Source organism: Scardinius erythrophthalmus (assembly GCF_964197995.2).
Source record: "Scardinius erythrophthalmus genome assembly, chromosome: 11".
Classification (NCBI taxonomy): Eukaryota; Metazoa; Chordata; class Actinopteri; order Cypriniformes; family Leuciscidae; genus Scardinius; species Scardinius erythrophthalmus.
Genome location: NC_138231.1, coordinates 2,079,296 through 2,101,795, shown reverse-complemented (window position 1 = coordinate 2,101,795; position 22,500 = coordinate 2,079,296). Strand labels below are relative to the sequence as shown.

The following is a 22,500-nucleotide window of genomic DNA, read 5'->3' as shown; positions in this document are numbered from 1 at the left end:
TCCAGGAAAGTGCATCGCTCCCTTCACCAACAAGAAGGTTCCCTACTGCGTGAAGTTCAACCCCGACGAGGAGAAGCAGAACCTGTTCGTCGCCGGGATGTCGGACAAGAAGATCGTGCAGGTCTGAGTCTTTGAACTTTCTATCCATCCAAGAATTGACTGTATTTCAGATGATATATGTATGTAAAGGTGCAGTGTGTAATATTTAGGAGGATCTGTGGACAGGAATATTGCATCATATACATAACTATGTGGTGTATAAAGAGCTTACATAATGAACCGTTATGTGTATATTAGCTTAGAATGAGGCACTTCTCTCTACACACACCGCGGGTCCGCTTACATCCCCATGTTTCTACAGTGGCCCTGAGCGGACAAACACGTTTCGTCACTATGTTGTTCTTCACGCTAGCTAAAGTCAGCGAATAAAACACTGACACAATGATGAACAAGTCACAATAATATTCGCAATAACATAATTTTACTGAATAATTAAGTAAACATACTTTCTTAATTTATCTTTGTAAAGAAACCTCATTGTTTAACTGCTACTCTCTGCTGTCTCACACGACGACATCACTTCCTGTCGGCCACCATAACTTCTGTTGGGTGCAGTTCACAACCTCACCACTAGATGCCGCTAAAAATCAGTGTGCACAATGGTTATTGTGGTTTTGAATCCATACTGATGGTTTCTGACGCGGCGCGGGCTAGTGTGTGAAGGCTGATGTCAAGTCAAGTCAAGTCAAGTCAAGTTTATTTATATAGCGCTTTTCACAACACAGGTTGTATCAAAGCAGCTTCACAGTAATAAATTAGAACAATACATCAATGTTTGTTTCTAGTGGAACGTCTACGTTCGGTAATGCTGATCAATAGTATCGTTGATTGATTAATTCAATTAAATATCCCCAAATATCCCCAACTGAGCAAGCCAAAGGCAACAGTGGCAAGGAACCGAAAAACTCCATCAGGTGACCTAATGGAGAAAAAAAAAACCTTGGGAGAACCCAGGCTCAGTCGGGGGCCAGTTCTCCTCTGGCGTTTATGAACTAGAGGTCGGATTTAACTGTAGGATTAAAAGTATTATATGAATGCCTGGCTGAAGAGATGCGTCTTTAATCTAGTTTTAAACTGGGAGAGTGAGTCTGAGCAACGAACAGTATCCGGAAGACTATTCCAGAGTTTTGGTGCTAAATGTGAAAATGCTCTCCCTCCTTTGGTGGATCTGGATATCCTAGGTATGACCAAAAGCCTCGAATTTAGTGATCTTAAAGAGCGCGATGGATTATAGGGCGATAGAAGATCGGTTAAATAGACTGGAGCTAAGCCGTTTAGGGCTTTATAAGTCAGTAGCAATACCTTGTAATTAATACGGGACTTTATAGGTAACCAATGTAGGGATGATAAAATCGGTGTTATATGATCATATTTTCTTGATCTAGTTAGAACTCTAGCGGCGGCATTTTGGACTAACTGTAGCTTGTTTATTAAGGATGCAGGACAACCGGCTAATAACGCATTACAGTAATCTAGTCTCGAGGTCATGAATGCATGAACTAACTTTTCTGCGTCAGAAACTGATAGCATATTACGTAGCTTAGCAATGTTTCTAAGGTGGAAAAAGGCTGTTCTTGTAACATATGAAATATGATTTTCAAAAGACAGGTTGCAGTCTAATATAACACCCAGGTCTTTTACTGTAGAGGATGAAGTAACAGGACATCCTACTATGTTAAAGTTGTATTGTGAGAGGTTTTGTGGGTGGTTTTTTGAACCGATAAGTAGTACCTCTGTCTTGTCTGGATTTAATAAAAGAAAATTATGCGTCATCCAATCTTTTATATCTTTAACACACTCTGTCAATTTGGATAATTTAGCGTTTTCATCTGGCCGTGATGAAATATAGATTTGAGTGTCATCAGCATAACAATGGAAACTAATTCCATGTTTCCTTATAATATTTCCAAGTGGCAGCATATATATTGAGAATAATAGAGGGCCTAACACAGATCCCTGCGGCACTCCATAGTTTACTGGAGTTATGATAGATTTTTCTCCATTTAAGTAAACAAAATGGTAGCGGTCAGATAAATACGATCTAAACCAGCTTAATGCTTGTCCTTGAACACCAGTATAATTTTGTAGTCGATCTAAGAGTATTGTATGATCTATAGTATCGAACGCAGCACTAAGATCAAGTAAAACTAATATTGAGATACAGCCTTGGTCAGAAGCTAAAAGTAAATCATTTGTGATTTTAACGAGCGCAGTTTCAGTGCTATGATGCGGCCTGAATCCAGACTGAAACTTTTCATAGGTGTCATTTTCTTGTAAGAAAGAGCCCAGTTGGGCAGACACAACTTTTTCTAGTATTTTAGACATAAAAGGTAGATTTGAAATGGGTCTATAATTTACTAGATTATTCGGATCTAATTGTGGTTTCTTAATGAGAGGTTTTATAACTGCCAATTTAAATGTTCTTGGAACATGACCTAAAGATAAAGACGAGTTAATAATATTGAGGAGAGGCTCTTCCACTACAGGTAACACTTCTTTCAATAGTTTAGTTGGTATGGGATCTAATAAACATGTTGTTGTTTTAGAGGAAATGATAAATTTATTTAACTCTTTTTGTTCTATAGTTGTAAAGCACTGTAATTGTTCTTGCGGCGTGATAATTGAGGCTGAATTATAAGGCGCGATTGAGGATTGAACGTTTACAATTGTGGTTCTGATGTTTTCTATTTTCTCAGTGAAGAACTTCATGAAATCATTACTACTAAACTGTAATGGAATACTTTGTTCAGGAGACATCTGTTTATTTGTTAGTCTCGCCACGGTGTTAAATAAGAACTTAGGATTGTTATGGTTGTTTTCTATTAGTTTGCGTAGATGCTCAGCCCTGGCCGCTTTTAGGGCCTTTTTATAACGTGACATACTGTCTTTCCATGCGATTCTAAAGACCTCTAAGTTGGTTTGTTTCCATTTACGCTCTAAATTACGGGTTTCTCTCTTTAGAACACGCGTAGTATTGTTGTACCATGGTGCTTTACTTTTCTCTCTGACCTTTTTTAATCTAATGGGCGCAACAATATCCAATGATCCAGAGAGAATGGTGCTCATAGTGCTAGTTAATTCCTCAAGTTCATCTGTTTGTTTGGGTTCACTGAGCAGCTGAGACAGATCCGATAAGCTGTTTGAAAAATTATCTATGGTGGATGGAAGGATTGTTCTGCCTAATCGATAACGCGGCGCAGCATGATATATTACAGGAGTACGTAATATGCAAGTTACCATGTAATGGTCAGTGACATCGTCACTTTGTGGAATGATATCTATATCGGTTGGATCGGTTCCATGTGATATAATTAAATCGAGTGTATGATTAAATCGATGAGTTGGTCCGGTAATGTTTTGCTTGACCCCAAAGGAGTTTAATAAATCAGTAAACGCAGCCCCTAACGCATCATTTTGATTATCTACATGGATATTAAAGTCTCCAACAATTAATGCTTTATCGAAGTTAACTAATAGGTCTGAGAGAAAATCTGCAAACTCTTTTAGGAAATCAGCGTAAGGCCCAGGCGGTCTATATACGGTAGCCAAGGCTAGAGATAATAGGGATGTTTTTCGAACATCTAAGAGCGTAACATTTAGTACAAGTACTTCAAATGAAATAAACGTATAGCCCATTTTCTGAGTAACATTGAGAAAATCTCTATAGATTGTTGCAACACCGCCGCCACGACCATTCAGACGGGGCTCGTGCTTATAGGAGTATCCTGATGGAGTAGACTCATTTAAACCGAAATAATATTTTGGTTTAAGCCAGGTTTCAGTAAGGCAAAGTACATCGAAGCTATTATCTGTGACTATTTCATTTACAATAACTGCCTTAGGTGTGAGTGATCTAATGTTTAAAAGACCTAGCTTTAAAAATTGTTTTTGATTACCAATAGCAACATTTTCTGGTTTAATAACAATTAGATTTTTTCTAGATCCTGCAGTAGATTTATGATTTGATCTCACTAAACGAGGAATAGACACAGTTTCTATGCAATGTTCTACACTATTTATATCAGTTAAATTGGTGCAGCAGAGACTATGATTTGGACTTTTGTTTACTAGTCAAAAGGTATTTAACATTTTGGAGATGTTATCTGACAGAAGATCCGATCCGAATCTGTTTGGGTGTAAGCCATCAGCACGGTAAAGCCTAGGACGCTCCCAAAACAGATTCCAATTATTTACAAAGAGAAGTTTCTGCTCATTGCACCATGACATTAACCATTCATTAAGCGCAAATAATCTACTAAACTTTTCATGACCTAGTCGGTACGTGGGAAGCGGTCCTGACACAATAATCGTTATATCAGGCGATGTGCTGCGTACCGTATCGATCAGATTCCTGAAGTCTTTCTTCAAAACTTCCGTCTGGCGCAGTCTGATGTCGGCCCCTCCCGCGTGCAGGACAACGGTTCCGACGCGCTCGTTCAGAATCTCGGGAACGTGAGCAGCGACTTCGGAAACACGAGCACCAGGAAAGCAGTGACTATGCACCTTACTTTTATTTAACGTAACGTGTACGTGTCGAACGATGGAATCGCCGATGATCACAGCATCGCGTTCTGTTTCGCGAAGAGGGGAGAAGCGGTTTTGTGTGGATATCTCGAAAACCGGGAGGGTCGGAGAGAGTTTTCTTGGTCTAGACCTGACTCGCGACTTCCGCTGCGGAAAAATCCAGGCTTCGTGATGGCATGTTGGAGCCGGAGTGAACGAGACCATGGCTGATCGCGACCTCGACGTTCGGGACCGATGTTGAGGAACGCACGGAGTAGACGAGGTCGGAGTCAGCGGGTTAGTAACATTAATCTCTGATTTGTGTGCCTCGGCGCGCGATGTTTCGAGAGCCAAACGCCGGTCTATCAGCTCGGCTTTTCTTACTAAAAGGTCGTGGATCTGTTTCTCAACAGCTTCCAGCTCAGACTGCACCGCGTGCAGCTCAAATGTGTCCTCACCTGCACCAAAAGGTAGACTACTTACATTTGATATATTCGCCATTTTAACAGATGGACAGTAAGTTAAGTTAGCAACGACGCTACCAGTGGTGCTATCAATATTAATACTAATTTATGGCTTAAGTCTTGGATATAATCCGTCTTTTCAGTGGTACGGGTGTAGAGTAGACGCACGATAGGCGAAAAAATGTTTGTTTGTAACTTAAATGAGTGCGGAGAAGACGCGTTCAGCCGTGATCCACGGACGTAACCTATAAGAGTATCCAGCGTTGGATCACAAGGCTTGAGACGCGTCTGCTCAACAATCCGCGTTATAACTATGAGGTGAGGAAAAGTAGAAAATGTTCGTTGTAAGTGAGTTTAAAGAGAATTCAAGAATTATAAATCAATCGATGGAGCTCCAAAGACAACAACGCGCTCAGACGCGACGCATGCGCATTCGAAACAGGAAGTTCAGTGCTGGATTGTTGATGTGTGTGTGTTGCAGTGGGACATCCGCACCCGTGAGGTGGTTCAGGAGTACGACAGGCATCTGGGAGCCGTCAACACCATCACCTTCGTGGATGAGAACCGGCGCTTCGTCAGCACCTCCGACGACAAGAGTCTGCGCGTGTGGGAGTGGTGAGGAGGCGCTTCTCTCACACTCAGTTAATGGGGAGTTTCGGCTCTTGATGAACAGGAAGCTCTTGTTCTCACAGGTTTCAGAGAGAAATCGGTTTAATTCTCATGAAAATAATGTCGTAAAGGGGTCATCGATGCAAAATTCACATTTATATGGTGTTTGCATATAAATGTGTCGTTGCAGTGTGTGGACACAACCACCACAATGGAGAAATCCATTCACTCCTTTTTTTGTAATCCTCAAAGCCTAAACACTCTCAATAATCAGGCCGTTCGCATTTTCTGAGTAATATGATGTCATGCACCGAAACGGGTCGCTGTGAACAGAGCTGTTTTTGAGGAGGTAAAAGGGTGTTTTACACAACCGTTGAGGGATTTAAACCCAAGTATGTTACAAACACCCTGAAGAATCACACCAGCTTGTGGGAAATGGGCATTAGGGGAATCTCTAGGCACCTCACGACTCGATTCGGACTCGATTACGATCCAGAGGGCTGCGATGCGATGATAAAACGATTATCCATGCATCTTTTTTCAGGGTTCCCACGGGTCCTTAGAATCCTTGAAAGTTTGTGAATCTGAAAACAAAAATGTCAAGGCCCTGGAAAGTTTTAACATGCATAGATACAGTCCTTATTTGACCGGTGAGTGATGTATGACTGCTGCGCTTGCGATAGGCTGCCCTTTAGTTACTGTTGCTATGTCCGACAAGCCACGCCTCTCTCACACACACACCATGTTCTCACGCAGTGAAACACACACCGCGGAGCAGAGAGGACGCTGACAGACAGGACAGACTGGCGTACTTTTGATATGAAACAAAGTCTCACCTTTCAGATTTGGCCATTTTTTTTAAAGAAATTTAAACGATAAATACGGCTGATTGACTTGAAGCTCGTGAGGCGTAATGTGGAGCGCTGACTGATCTGAGTATTCTCAGCGCATCGCCAGCTTCAGGCTCAGAGGCTGTTCTGAGGTCAGCTGTGCCGGAGTGCGCTGGTGACGCGGTGCTCTCGTTCTCTCATGCGGAGAGTTATTCTGGGACACTCGTGTCGTCTTCAGGGATTCCTCTCCTCCTGCCTCAGGTGTCAGTGCTCCAGTTAGAGGAGCGATCTCTGCAGGAGATCCGGGTTACAGTGCTCAGTGTGTGTGTGTGTGTGTGTGTGTGATGGGTTACAGTGCTCAGTGTGTGTGTGTGTGTGTGTGTGTGTGTGTGTGTGTGATGGGTTACAGTGCTCAGTGTGTGTGTGTGTGTGTGTGTGTGTGTGATGGGTTACAGTGCTCAGACACATCAGTGTGTGTGTGAGGGGGTGTGTGTGTGATGGGTTACAATGCTCAAACACATCGCTGTGAGAGAGGGTGTGTGTGTGTCTGTGTGAGAGAGTGTGTGTGTGTGATGGATTACAATACTCAAACACATCACCGTGAGTGTGTGTGTGTGCGTGTGTGTTTTCCTCAAGAAAAATGTATTATTAATGAGAAACGGTTGTGCTGCTTCATATTTTTGTTACAGATACATTTTATATTTTATTTTTCAAGATTCTTCGAAAAGGTGGTTAAAAAAAACATTTATTTAAAATAGAATCTTTTTAACATAAATGTCTTTACTGTCACTTTTGATGAATAAAAGTATATATATGTATGTGACTGAAATATAAAGCAGTACAACAGTTTTCAATGATAATAATCATAAATGTTTCTTGAGCGTCAAATCCTCATATCAGAGTGATTTCTGAAGGATCATGTGACACTGAAGACTGGAGTAATGATGCTGAACATTCAGCTTTGATCACAGGAATAAATTACACTTTACTGTATATTCACATAGAGAACAGCTGATTTAATTGTAAAAATATTTAGCTTTTTTTTACTGTATTTATGATCCAAATAAACGGCCTTGGTGAGCGATAAGAGACATCTTTCAAAAACATTAAAAATCTAATTTTTTAAACACAAATATGTGCTTGATTGTATTTTGATGTGCATTTCATCTTTTTTCAGGGATATTCCTGTGGACTTTAAATACATCGCTGAGCCCAGTATGCACTCGATGCCCGCGGTCACGCTGTCGCCCAACGGTGAGTGACATCACACGTGTCATGTGACTCAGATCACTTGCTCTCCGATCAATAATGGATCAGACTCCCTCAAACACAGACATGGAGAAGACAACCCTTGTTTCCTCTCTCGGAGTCAAACGTAAAAGTACATTAGTGTTTTGATCATGTATTAAATTAATCATGGTTAAAAAAACGCATTTATGATTTTTTTTCTTTTGTTGTTTGATTAACATTAAAACATCAGGATTATTAGGCGGCTGTCACTTTAAGAGCGAATGCACGTATCCAGTATACTAATATACACAAGCGTTTTATTTCTCAACTGTTTACATTCATTTAATCCATAACTGACTGTGTTAAATGTTGTGGTAAACATGGATACTGTCATGTAAGAAAAATTTCAGACTTCAGTCTGACAATAAAGTAAGTAAGTAAGTAAGTAAGTAAGTAAGTAAGTAAGTAAGTAAGTAAGTAAGTAAGTAAGTAAGTAAGTAAGTAAGTAAGTTTACATGGATACTCACCAAGACGGGCATTTTGATATAATTTTAAGTGAATTAGAAGTAAAATAGAACTCGATTAGGTATTTGTGCGCTTTTTGTCGGCTTTAAAACACATGCAGTGGATAAACTCGCATCAATCAGCCCTGCTGTATTTTTTACAGATTTTATTTTGTATTTAATTGTTTTACCCAGAGAAAAACATTGGATTATACAACAGACTTTACACAAACATCGGTTTGTTATATCAGTTCTGTAACCGATATGCCGATAAATACGGCGGCCGATATATCGGTTCATCTCTATACTGTAATTATTCAGTGCTTTTCCCCGATATCTCGTTCCTCACGTGAACGATAGGCTCCTCGTGTGTCCTGTAACTGATGACCTGTGTGTGTGCTGATCTCAGGGAAGTGGCTGGCCTGTCAGTCCATGGACAATCAGATCCTGATCTTTGGCGCTCAGAACCGGTTCCGTCTCAACAAGAAGAAGATCTTCAAGGGTCACATGGTGGCGGGATACGCCTGTCAGGTGGACTTCTCCCCGGACATGAGGTGACTGTTCAGATGTTAAATGTCGTGATTTGGAGCTTCACGCAGCCGAAACGCTCTTGAAGGAAACGTGGTCTTTAAAGCAAAGCTGGTTTAGTGGTAAAACAGCTGTAGCTTCAAGACAGATGTGTGTAGATGAGATGGTCTCACTCAGGTCCTGTGTGCCCTACTTCCTTTTCTGATAAAAAATGGTCATTTTAAAATTTCTACTTTTTTTTACTTGCTTTTTTTATTTGTAATAAAAGCTCTAGGTTTAAATGTGCTCGTTTGGAGGGCCACACAATTTGGCAAAAAAAAATGGTTTGATATATTAATATGAATTTTTAATAATAATAATTTTCTAAATAAAATAGTAATATTTTATTGAAAACAAATTAAGAAATATTGCTTTTGTATTATTTAATTTTAAAATAAAAGTAATTAAGTGAAATAATATAATTAATTACAGTACATCTGTAAAATTACAATGAATAATTATGGTTTTATTATCATTATTATTAATAAATAAACATGTTTTATTTAAAACAAATTAAGAATTATAACTTGGACAATTTCACTGTAAATAAATATTACATTAATTTACTGTACAGCTGTAAAATTATAATGAATTATGATTTTATTATAATTACTACTAAATAAAATATTCATTAAAACAAAGAAATACAAATTTTGTATTATTTCACTGTAAAAAAGTATTTTAATTTACAGAACAGCTGTAAAATTACAATGAATAATTATGATTTTATTGTTATTACTAAATGAAAATATTTTTTTATTTAAAACAAATTAAGAAATATTACTGTTGCACTAGTTCACTGTAACAAAAGTATTTGAGGAAAATGTAATGTGTACCATGGAGCTCTAATCTTGGCAGGGCCGTTTTTCTCTCCTTTTTTCTTTTTCTTTTTTTTAATAAACAGCCATTTTATAACTTTAGCCACATTGCGATTGAATTGATATAAATGTTAAAGCTTCAATATCATTTTTGTTCTTTTTAGTGAAAATCATTATGGAAATTATGCCTTGATGATTTAAACTAGATTGTTTATTAGGTATAATAATATAATGCTTAAAGTGAGTAAAATAAACCTAAAGGTTTCAGGTTATCCTACATTAGGGTTATTTAATAACAGAAACTGAAATAATCAAATGTAAAAATAAAACACGGCTTAGTTTTCACTGTATGAATTACATATATCCTCATTCTTATTAAAGCTACAAAAGTTATTCAGCCGAGAGTGAGTGATTTTCTCTTCGTCTTTTGTTCATGATCCCAGTTATTGCAAGCCGTTGCGATATGCATATTGCTATATGTGCATTTACTATATTTTGATAATTTCAATATATTGTGCAGCCCTATTGTTTATACATTTTTTCTATATATATATGGCTATGATGACCTTAAGGCGAGACACTACAGGTGAATAGGGTAAAAATTTTAACTAGCAGAAATCACCATGAAACTTTCCCAGTTGATTTCCTACATTAAGATGAGAAAAAAATGTATTACAAGTTTTCTGTAATTTAATGTTTAAATATGTAAATTATGCATTATCTAATTAAATATGAATATACTGTCAATAGCCTTAAAAAAATTAGTTTCACCATGTTTTTTGGAATAAAATGTTATATAAATCAGGCTAGGAATAATACATTTACAAATCCCCCAGTAAATGTCTTCATAATATAACTAGGTACAACACTGGAGAGTTTGGTGTGTATCGGTGCGACTGAAGTGGAGATTTCGGACTTGGAGAATGAGAGAAAAGTCATTTTGAGGAAATGGGCTTTAAAGATTTATCATCAGCCAATGAGATTGCGCATTCAGCCCTTTTACTTTCACGATTGGTTGCTGATAAAAAGGAAATGACCATATTTGGATCCGACAGCATTGCAGGGCTCAAAGTATTTCGGCACCGTGCCGGATCTCCGGCGTGCGGCCGTGAGGAAGAAAAATAAATAAATTTGAATCTTGCATGCGGTTTAATATTTTCGAGTCAATTGATTTCACCTACCAATCATATGAAAGAAACGCAGCTCTACTAACGTTACAAGCCTATCAGAAGCAGAGCAGGGCGGGGCCTGGCAACACAGTGTGATTGAGATTTATACGTCACGTTAACGTTGTGGGGGAAAGGAGCGCTAGTTCATGATGCTTGGGGATGATGTCCTGCACGGGCGTAATTTCCTATGGGGACACTTTCCAAAATCCCGTTGTCCTCCCCACCCCCACTCAAATTCGTTTGTTATGATGTTTAACCGCACGCCGTCATTGACATGGAGGACTCGGAGCAGGACCGAGCCTGTGTAAAATAGCTCACTGAATGTTCTAATGAGCGAGTATTAGCGGTTGCAGCACAGACAGCGATGAAACGCCAGAAACAACAGGTAACGGTACGTGACTTAATGTCATCATGGATGAAAAGAAAGAAAGGAGAGGTGTGAGTTGGTTCAGTAAATTAGCTCAGGTCAGGATAATCATCTTTTCTGTCTACACCTGTTGATAACTGAGCTAACGTTAACATATGCTGCTGCTTGGTAACTTCAGACTTGGCTAAATTTTTAATTTTAATATTTAATTAAATATTCTGTGTAGCTTACAAAAAAAAACACATTCTGTGTAGGCCTAACGTTACCATGAAAACGAGTCCACTTTAAACCGCAGCATTTTCTGTCAGCAATGTACAACAAGTAGCCTAACGTTAGTGCTGTCAAAGTAAACGCATGCGATTAATTTGTCCAGCTTTAACGTATTAAAATATTTATCGCAGCGTCTGTTCTTTCTGTCATCCTTTGGGTTATATGATCATGCTCTCCTTCACGCAAATGTTTTAAACTATCAATGCGCGAGAAGACAAAAGAGCGCTGTCAGTGAATGAATGTCCTCCTGAAACACACACACACACACACACACACACACACAGAAAGACGCGCGCCAGTATCGCATTCGCAGTCGACAGCGCGCCATCGAGTTCCCTTTCGCGCTTGTACGAACCATAACACACACATTTAGGCTATGTCAAAATGTCAGTTTTGTCGAGTATCTTCACAAGAACAGTAAAATGAGTTAAATACAATCTTAAATAGTTCGTAAAGAGTAGAGAATGCGTGAGATCCTGTCAGCAGCGGCTGGTAAGTGACAGCAATTCTCTCTGTTAGTAAAGTTAACCAAAGAACAATGGGAACAGAGAAAATTACTAACCGCCAAACGCTTAAGGATTAATCTATTTTTCATATATAATTTATGCAGTGCGGACTGTTTTATAAACGTATTCAATTTCTATATTCACATTGGTTAGACAGGTAAGGTACAGGTAAATATTACATTTATTATGGGTTTAAGTGATGATTGTTTTAAGTTTACTTAAATTAAAAGTTGTTATATTTTTTTAAGCCTAATAAATGTTTCAAATTTTGGACAAAGAGACATAAGTAGCTATATCAGTGAATACTGGTCTTTATTCATAAAAATGTGCCATTAACATGCTTGAAAATAAATGGTGCCAATGAAGCCCAAGGCACCGCACCGCACCCAACGCCCAACCCCCCCCCCCCCACCCCCACCCGCGCCTCCCAAAAAATTTTCAGGCTCAGGATTTTTTTTTTCACTTTAACCCCTGAGCATTGTACAGGAGAGAGAGAGCTTTCCAGCGGTGTGTGTGATGACAGGGAGCAGACAGAGATGTTGATTAAGAATGCCTACTTTTGTTGAATTTATGAGAAATCTACAGACGCAAACAGAAGTGTAGTAAAATAAAGACCTAAATGTGTATTTCTGACTTTTTTTCACCACAAGTCTGAAAGAAGACATGTTATTGAAGACAAATATCCAAAAATCTCAAAATTGACCAGTAAAAAAACCCGATGTTTTTGCCTGCCGTGTCTCGCCTTAAGCCGTTTCAGAGCGAATGCATAAATATGGAGGTATATTTCGGATGGTTTTGATCGTGTCTTTAACTGGTTCTCTGCAGTTATGTGGTTTCCGGTGATGCCGACGGGAAGCTGAACATCTGGGACTGGAAGACGACGAAACTGTACCACCGGATCAAGGCGCACGATAAGGTGTGTATCAGCGCGCTCTGGCACCCTCACGAGACGTCCAAGGTCATCACCTGTGGCTGGGACGGGCTGATCAAGCTCTGGGACTGAGGAACCACACACGCAGAACACTTCCTGTCCTCACGAGCTGTTCGTACGGGTGTTATCGGGCTGGTATCCAGTCCCTCAACACGCACGCCACAGACTTTCAGCTCATGCTTTTTTTGTTTTTTAATGAATGAAACCATGTCTCGCATTCTCTCTTTTTGAAGATAATAAATGTCTCTCGTTTAGTTTCTGCTGTCTGTGTGTTTTGGTGGATGCGTGATATTTATATCTAGACTCGTGCGCTTGTGTATTTACGTGATTTTGTTTATTAAAATCCATTTATAATGCCTTCAGTATTCAAGATAAGGAGCAGAAATATTTTTTATATTTCTATCATTTAATATAGTTAATATCACACGAAGAGCTGTTTTTCCACCAAATATCAGCACGGTTACAAATGTGATATTGATTTTCAATAAACAAGAAGTTAATATTAAGTGACTTACATTTTAGAGACAATATGGCCTGTTTTTTCTCTATTTCGCCAACGAAAATGGTTCCAAACAAAGACGCAGGACTGTTTTACGTCTGTTTCATTACTGAATGAACGAATCGATTGAATGAATGATTCAATGTCTCACTCATTATGAGAGTCAAATGATTTGTTCATGAATGAATCAGTCGTTTGAATGAATCGGTTGAATCTCAATGACTCGCTCATTAACAGTGACTCGCTGCCACCTACTGTTGTAAAGTACTTTTCATTTTTTAATTCACTTCAGAATATCAATATTTAAATGTTTTAAAACATCAGGACATTCTCTTTGGCATTATGGGTAATTTAGTCCTTCACTGGGAATTTTGCTGTTAAACGTATTTTATTTCTTATTTTAATGGGAAATCGCACATGGTCTCTCTACAGAAGCAAATATCACAAGTGCACAACCTCACGGTGAGTTATGTTCAAAATATGGAATCAGCTTCATGTATTATAACCTGATTAAGCCAGTATTATGGTTTCTAGATATGCAGATTAGACGATCAATCAGAATCATTTATATCTGTCTGTTCAGAATCATCTCCTGTAGAAACAGATGAAAAAGTTTATTCAGTCCTTTCAGAATAAACTCTTGAATCAAAATGTTGCAAATAAAGCAATCCCAGAATGCACTGCCTGAAATTTACTCACCGAAAATGCTCCTCCAACTCTCAAGGAATGTGACCTTTATAAATAAATTCATACGTCTAGTATTTGTACACAATGCTGAGTGAGTTCAGCTGAAGTCAGTCGCTTTTTCACACTGAAATGACTGGAAAAAGTGTCCCGATGTTCCTAAATTCAGCCTGTTTTTATCGGGCAACATGCTAACAAAATATACCATTAATGTTTTTTCATACTGAAAAGAATTGATGCTATTATTGATTTCTGTGCTGCATTTCCCCAAAATGTAAGCCTAAGTAGATCACTGTCCCCAATTATTTTTATAATCTACTTATGCTACTACTATAATAAACTATACTACTACTGCTTTTGGGAAACACAAATGTTTACTCCGTATTTGTGTTTAGTAGAGTATTGAGTCTAGTGTCTTCAGCACTTTGCATCATGGGAGATACTTGTGTGGTGCATCAATGTTGGATCAGTGGAACATTGAAATAAATTTTGCGGTACAAAAAGGATATAATTATTTTTGTATATATACACTCACCTAAAGGATTATTAGGAACACCTGTTAAATTTCTCATTAATGCAATTATCTAATCAACCAATCACATGGCAGTTGCTTCAATGCATTTAGGGGTGTGGTCCTGGTCAAGACAATCTCCTGAACTCCAAACTGAATGTCAGAACGGGAAAGAAAGGTGATTTAAGCCATTTTGAGCGTGGCATGGTTGTTGGTGCCAGACGGGCCGGTCTGAGTATTTCACAATCTGCTCAGTTACTGGGATTTTCACGCACAACCATTTCTAGAGTTTACAAAGAATGGTGTGAAAAGGGAAAAACATCCAGTATGCGGCAGTCCTGTGGGCGAAAATGCCTTGTTGATGCTAGAGGTCAGAGGAGAATGGGCCGACTGATTCAAGCTGATAGAAGAGCAACTTTGACTGAAATAACCACTCGTTACAACCGAGGTATGCAGCAAAGCATTTGTGAAGCCACAACACGCACAACCTTGAGGCGGATGGGCTACAACAGCAGAAGACCACACCGGGTACCACTCATCTCCACTACAAATAGGAAAAAGAGGCTACAATTTGCACGAGCTCACCAAAATTGGACAGTTGAAGACTGGAAAAATGTTGCCTGGTCTGATGAGTCTCGATTTCTGTTGAGACATTCAGATGGTCGAGTCAGAATTTGGCGTAAACAGAATGAGAACATGGATCCATCATGCCTTGTTACCACTGTGCAGGCTGGTGGTGGTGGTGTAATGGTGTGGGGGATGTTTTCTTGGCACACTTTAGGGCCCTTAGTGCCAACTGGGCATCGTTTAAATGCCACGGCCGACCTGAGCATTGTTTCTGACCATGTCCATCCCTTTATGACCACCATGTACCCATCCTCTGATGGCTACTTCCAGCAGGATAATGCACCATGTCACAAAGCTCGAATCATTTCAGATTGGTTTCTTGAACATGACAATGAGTTCACTGAACTAAAATGGCCCCCACAGTCACCAGATCTCAACCCAATAGAGCATCTTTGGGATGTGGTGGAACGGGAGCTTCGTGCCCTGGATGTGCATCCCACAAATCTCCATCAACTGCAAGATGCTATCCTATCAATATGGGCCAACATCTCTAAAGAATGCTTTCAGCACCTTGTTGAATCAATGCCACGTAGAATTAAGGCAGTTCTGAAGGCGAAAGGGGGTCAAACACAGTATTAGTATGGTGTTCCTAATAATCCTTTAGGTGAGTGTGTGTGTGTATATATATATATATATATATATATATATATATATATATATATATATATATATATATACACACATATACATACACACACTGCTGATTGTGATTAAAATTAATTTTATTTTAATATTCACTGCCATTCAAAAATCTGGGATCGGTACATTTTTTTAAATGTTTTTAAAAGAAGTCTCTTCTGCTCAGCAAGGCTGCATTTATTTGACTAAAAATAAAACCATAATCAGTAATATTGTGCAATATTATTCTAATGTAAATCAGCTGTTTTCTATGTGAATATATAGTTAAGTGTAATTTATTCCTGTGATCAAAGCCGTATTTTCAGCATCATTACTCCAGTGCTCAAGTAACATTTATTATTATCAATGTTGAAAACAGTTGTTTAAAAAAAAAAAATGCAGGATTTTTTGATGAATAAAAAATATATTTATTATTTGAAATAAAAACTTACATTATTCGTATATATTATATAATTTTTTATTTTAGGCTACATTGCCATTTACAAAACAGCACTGTACCGTGGTAATACCATAATACAGTGGTTCTCAACTCCAGTCCTCGGGACCCGATGCTCTGCACATTTTGTATGATAACTCCCTTATTTAACACCTGAATCAGATCATCAGCTCATTAGGAGAGACTCCATGAACTGAGTGTGTCAGATAAGAGAGACGTACAAAATGTGCAGAGCAACGGGTCCCGAGGACTGGAGTTGAGAACCACTGCCATAATGCATGATATGTGCTATAACATGTTCATATACTGCCATATTACATGGTACATGCCCATAAAACAGTAGTATTACCATATGTCCAAAATAACATGGTATTACCATAGTACTGTTTCATATGTTGTGTTTTTCCTCTTTTACTTCATTTGAGTCCCTCTAAATTGTGATTGATTTAACTTTTTTCTACCTATTGTTATGATTTTTCTTGTCAGAAGAGTAAAATTGAAGGCAAACAATGACTTTACTGGGAGTTTTACATCTTTAATTGTGTCTGGTATTCACATCCTCATTGACTTGTTGATTTAATCCATAGACTGTAAATAAATATGGGCGTAGTGTGTGAGACGTCACCCGTAGTGTTTCTGAAGAGCATTTTTGAAGCACAAAGTGGGCGGAGCCGGCCGTCGCCATCTTGGCAGCGTCATTCCCATAGACAGTAAAAGAAATGGACACAGCGACCCCATTGGATTCAACGGAGGAAAGTGAAGTCAATTAGAAGCTCTCACTTCCTGATGGCTGAGCGACTGCGCAGACTCAAACTGAGCTTGACGACGTAGATGTGACGTGAGCAACCCGTCTGTCTTCTAGTAGCTGTGGCTGTGGAGAGCGTGAGTAGGAGGTGTCCGTGAGCTAGGAGCAGGAGAAACTTTTGCTAAGTATTCTGATTAATTACTTTGCCATTTTGCCTCCACGTCCCCCCGATTGCCCGCGAGCTTCTCCTCCTGTCCATACGGTAATCTCTCTACTGTGCGACAGAGAGTCGCGTGGCTATGACGCAATCGTTAGCCTATTTTTACAAAAACTGCTTCTACGGGGCCATAACGTAAGATACAAGGTAATGGAGCCTTTTATACATTTTCTTTAGAAATAAATAATGGACAAATGGAGTCTTCAAACGCCTCAGATGTAAAGTTATTCGCTGTCAAAGTGACGCCAAAATGAATGGGAGTCAATGGGATCCTAACAGCAGGTGATGGCTTAGCCAATGGCGGCCCCCGGGGATGGTACGGAATTCGAGCGCTGGATTACCCCCCTGGTCACTCCCAGATAAACGTAAATGTGCAGCGAGGCGGATTAGCTGAGGTGACTTGATGCTAACAGACAGCAGACAAACGCTAGTAATGACATCAGCAGCAATCCAACTGTCACTCAACTGGCCACGCCCCTTAATTATGCACAACTTTAAGGCTTAATATAATTTAAATGGATGAGTTATAAAAATATTCCCCTCGCTCACATTCGTCATGAAGGACAACATTAGCTATATAGACCAAAAGCACTTTTTGCACCAGGCTGTAAACATGTTTTATTCTGCTGTAAAGTTGGTCATTTTAACATGGAGGTCTATGGGATTGAGTCTCTTCTGCAGCCGGCCTCTAGTGGCCAGTCCATGAACTGCAGTTTAACTCACTTCAGTGTTAGATTCACGAGAGAGACAGGAATGTTGCTGCTTGATTTAATCAGCCACTGAGTTTTGCATTCTGAAGTGCTTCTCCTGAATAGTCGTCGCTCATCCTAGCGGTAAGAAGCGAGTGTTGACCCATCCCAGGACGAAGGAGCTGCTGGCGTTCTGGATGTTTCTGTGCAGGATCAGACGAGGTTTGTTCGGGTCGCTGTAACTGTGATAGAGCTGGTAATGAGCGCGCTCCAGTTCCCTGAGGAGACTGAACCAATAGCGGATCACCGAGGGCTCGTCGCCGCCCACCTCGAACCCGGGCCAGTGCAGGTGCAGCTCCAGCAGCAACAGGCCCAGCGAGTCCAGAACCCGCTCCAGAACCAGGTTCTCCAGGACCTTCCACTCCGCGCTCTCCAGGTCCAGCTTCAGGACATCCACCTGACGGCAGCAAAGGTGACATTACGCCCTCTTCACAAGATGTAATAACTCTATGGTGTCTGTAGTGTCACAGTTGTGCGCAATACCCTGTATTTAATATATCATGATGACTCACGAGTATTTGCGCTAAAGTTGCGCAGATTTGTCTTACACGAACTTCACCAGCAAATTGAGTAAACATAACACGCCAAATTGGCTCGTGATTTGACTGCATTTCCCGACACAGTTGATTTTTACAGCATTTGCCGTGTGTTAATTTCAAACCCTCTTTAAGCAGGACGAGGGGAAGTTATTATTTATTTATTTTAATTGAATTTTCAAAATTATAAAATTCAATATCAAGTTTTTGACACATTTTCACATTTTGTAACTTGAAACACAATAAATAAAATAAAAAAATAAAAGAAACTTAAAAATAAAGGGCATCCCAAACATGAGTTAAATTAATTTAGCAGAGATATAGATCTAGGACACTTTGAGGACAACAGTGCAGAGACTGAACACAAACCCGTGAGAGATGAAACCTCCTCTCTGCTGTCTGATCCAGAACCTGTCTCGTCTCTGTATTAACCCTCTGGTGCTCTTCACTTTTTTTGTCAAAATGATTCCGGTTCACATGGATATGCGGAAGCAACAAAAAATTCTGTGTTATGAATTTTTAAAGCCAGACAAGTCATTTGTTGAGGTCAAAATGTAAAGAAAGACTACACGCCCGCGCACATATATATTCAAACGCAGATTCGCGTTTTTTAAGTTTATTTCAAGGTTTGCGTTCTCGAGCGTCAAACACTGCTGTTGTGCGAGTGAGCGGCCGGAGAGCGTTAAGGGGTTTTCTGTGAGAACGGTGTGTGTTAGCGGCCGCTAAGTTAATAACTAATGATCTTTACATCGGATGTGAATCAATCAAACTAACTTTATCTGGACAATAACTTTATTCTAGATCTGCTGTAAAGCCTAAACACTCTCTGTTGCTGTAATCTCCTGTTCTCACTGTAAAGCTGCTGTGAAACAGTCTATATTGTTAAAGCGCTGTCAGAGGCGGCCTTACCTATGTTTCACCCGTTTCAATTGAAACGGGCCCCGCCCTCTAAGGGGGCCCCCAACAGAACAGGAAAATCCCATTCATTTTCTCCCTAGGATATTCATTTTCAGACATAATTGTCTAAAGTGGTCTCCAACACGTCGCTCGCGAGAGTAGCTCGTGGCCTGATTGGAGGTAGCTCGCCAAGGGCCGTTCACATATCGCGTCTTTTGCGCGCTCAAGTTCGTTATTTCAAATAATTGAAGCGACGCGCTCATTTTTTTCCAGGTGCAACGAGTCAACATGAAGTATGCGGGTGCATCCCAAACTACAGGTGTTTTTTTCTTCTCCGTAAATAAATCTTCTAGCAGAGCTACAGCAAGCGTTTATCGGTAGTGGAAATCCATTAGCTATTACTCTGTCGTTGTGGAGAGCGCATGGTTGCATAGCATAGCAACGACAGACGCCACGGGAAAATCGGACCGAATTTTACTATTAATAATAAAAGATAAGCTAAAGTGCATTGTAAATGTCAGTATTTTGTCTTTTTTGAATCATTCTTTTTATAAAACTGATTTAAAGGCTGAAATATGCGAGGTTTATCTTTTTATAAAAACTTTTTTGTCAAAACTTTATTTGAACTTGTACATGTTAGTAGATAACATGTTGCAAGACACTCGTTTCAAATTTGGCCATCATTTTTATTGTTACTATTTTAATGTTTATGCAAACAAAAAGTGCATATTGATGGTAAGTTTATTTGTTATTTGCTGGTTTTCGACATAAAACTTGGTGAATTGATTTTATTGTGTAGTATTAGTACTTTTTGAACAGGATTATGTGATAACCATGCTCATTTTGGTCACTATAATCATGAAATTACATTTTCATACCATTTCATCTCTAGTTATGATGCACTATAAAATCAACAATAATTAGGCTATGTGTTTTTACAGTATAATATTTTTTTTTTATATGTCAATTAAGGGTGACATATATAGGCCTACAATAACTCGTTTAGTTCTAAAACAGTTAGCATAGTTGTTAATATGAGAGTTATGAGACATTATTTAAGAGATTTAATTATTGCATAGCTCTCAGCCACTTTCATTTTTAAAAAGTAGCTAAAAAAGGTTGGAGACCCCTAAACCATCCAAGTTAGATTGACCACGAGCTACGAGGCTGTGAAACGAAAGTTTCTGCTCCTATAAAAGCCACAAAGTATAAAAATCAAACTTGTTATTTGCGATCTTCTGGAGAAATACTACACTACCCATAATTCTAAGCAAAACACTGACGTCTCTGATTGGTCGAACTTCAGTCGCGCCCCGCGGTTACCATGGCGACGTTTACCGCCCCCGCGAACGGTGATCGGTAGTTTATGTGTTTATACTTTGCCTTTTTTCCGTAAGGTTAAAACGTTGTTTTGTTTTTTTAGCAGGGAAATAATTTGAATAGGAAATGAAACGTACATATGCCAGTGGTGCCTGTTAATGAAGCTGAAAGTGCGCATAATAAAATAATGATGCAAACCAACAAGAATCTTTGCTTTGTCTGCTCATGTTTACATTTTATGTGGGCAGGGCCCCATATTAGTTATTGAAACGGGCCCCCAGATGCTTAAGGCCGCCCCTGAGCGCTGTATAAATATAAAGGTGACTTGACTTGACTTTTTTAATTTCAATGAAATTAATGTACTATATTTTACTTACATAATGTTTTTTATTTAATATTTTGTATTTTTAGGGGATTTTATGGTACTACATTATATTTACGATGTATTTATAATTATTTTATTGACTTTTTGAGCATAGACCTGAAAATTACATTTCCATCTTAAACTGTGGTAAATCTTGAATGCTTTTGAACACAGACTTAAGTTTGATCTCTTTTTAGACGACACTTGGCAGATTATTAAGTGAAAAAAAAAAATGAATTTACAATTTACAGAATTTTTTTACGTTTATTTTTATGGCTGCACAAAAATACTATTTTCAATTTTTATATTAAATATATATTTTGCAAAACACATTTTACTCTAAAACTGTGAGAAAATCAAAGCCATAAATCTAAACATGTTGTGTTCCAAATTTGAGTTTGATATCCCAAAAAATGATCTTTCAGTGAGAGTGTGTTCGGCTGCAGTACCAAACGCTTCCACTAGAGGAAACTCGTCTCCATTCATTTCCAGTGCGCTCATTTTAGACCGCGAGGTGACTATTTTTTCAGGACCATTAAACCTGTTCGAATCATGTCCATAAATTCTTTTGGGGTGTGTATGTTCACATAGCGAGTGCCAAAACCTTTCGTAAAAAAAAAAAGTTTCGTACCATTCCGATAAAGTAAAAAAATAATGATAATAATCCTTACATTTTTCATTCAAAAAATGACAGAAGAGCACCAGAGGGTTAAACTTCAGGATGTTTTTTTTTTATAACTTCATTTAGATTAGATCAGATTAGAAATTTAATTTAATTTAATTAATATTATCTGTCCTTAAACTATATATATATACACATACACACACATATTTTCAAACTTTTATGTTAGATGTGATTAATAGATTTGACAACACTAGTTTAAATATTAACATTGAAGCAAAGCCACAGACATGATTTGTTTTTTGAGCTCAAGTGAGTAAATGAAGTCAGTGTACAGTAGATGAATTACAGTAAAATTACAGTAGATGTTTTTCCATGTGTTTGTGGAGATCCGAGGTTTCTGGCGATCATGTGTTTGATGACGGATGTGTTTGTTACTCTTAGATCAGATCAAACATCAGCGTCTTCTGCTCCATAATCTCAGCATCTCTTCCTGTAGTTAATGTGGCAAAAGTGAACATCAGCGATCAATCATCAGGGTCATCTACTGTACGCGGACTCGTCATTTATTCACTCCGTCTTTCCTCTCCACTGCCAGATAATCGTGTTTGAGCACAAAATACAAAATTGCAAGTTTATAAACACTTTGTAACAATTATAAATAAGCTTAATGTCAATTTCAGGCTCTTTCATCCTCATCTGTTTAACTTCAAAACAATATTTAGGCCTAAATGTCATATTCTCAGCCATACAACAATGCAATTTGCATTTAAATAAAATCAAATAGATACATATAGTTAATAATAAACTATGGCATTTTTTTTTTT

General features: G+C 38.6%; 2 protein-coding genes across 5 annotated transcripts in view; one reads left to right on the top strand and one right to left on the bottom strand.

Moving 5' to 3' along the window:
* The window catches only part of cdc40 (cell division cycle 40 homolog), a 24,410-nt gene extending 11,329 nt beyond the window's left edge, over positions 1-13,081 (top strand). Inside the window, exons 11-15 of the mRNA XM_081379057.1 lie at positions 6-121; positions 5,509-5,642; positions 7,644-7,720; positions 8,609-8,753; positions 12,722-13,081. Coding sequence (XP_081235183.1) covers positions 6-121; positions 5,509-5,642; positions 7,644-7,720; positions 8,609-8,753; positions 12,722-12,899 — 650 coding nt within the window. The 3' untranslated portion in view covers positions 12,900-13,081. The remainder of the gene's footprint in view (positions 1-5; positions 122-5,508; positions 5,643-7,643; positions 7,721-8,608; positions 8,754-12,721) is intronic.
* A 3,194-nt stretch (positions 13,082-16,275) lies between these two features.
* mettl24 (methyltransferase like 24) overlaps positions 16,276-22,500 on the bottom strand; it is a 19,166-nt gene continuing 12,941 nt past the window's right edge. For all 4 annotated transcript variants that reach the window (XM_081379053.1, XM_081379054.1, XM_081379052.1 and 1 more), the window contains exon 6: positions 16,276-18,331. In XM_081379053.1, coding sequence (XP_081235179.1) covers positions 18,008-18,331 — 324 coding nt within the window. In that variant the 3' untranslated portion in view covers positions 16,276-18,007. The remainder of the gene's footprint in view (positions 18,332-22,500) is intronic.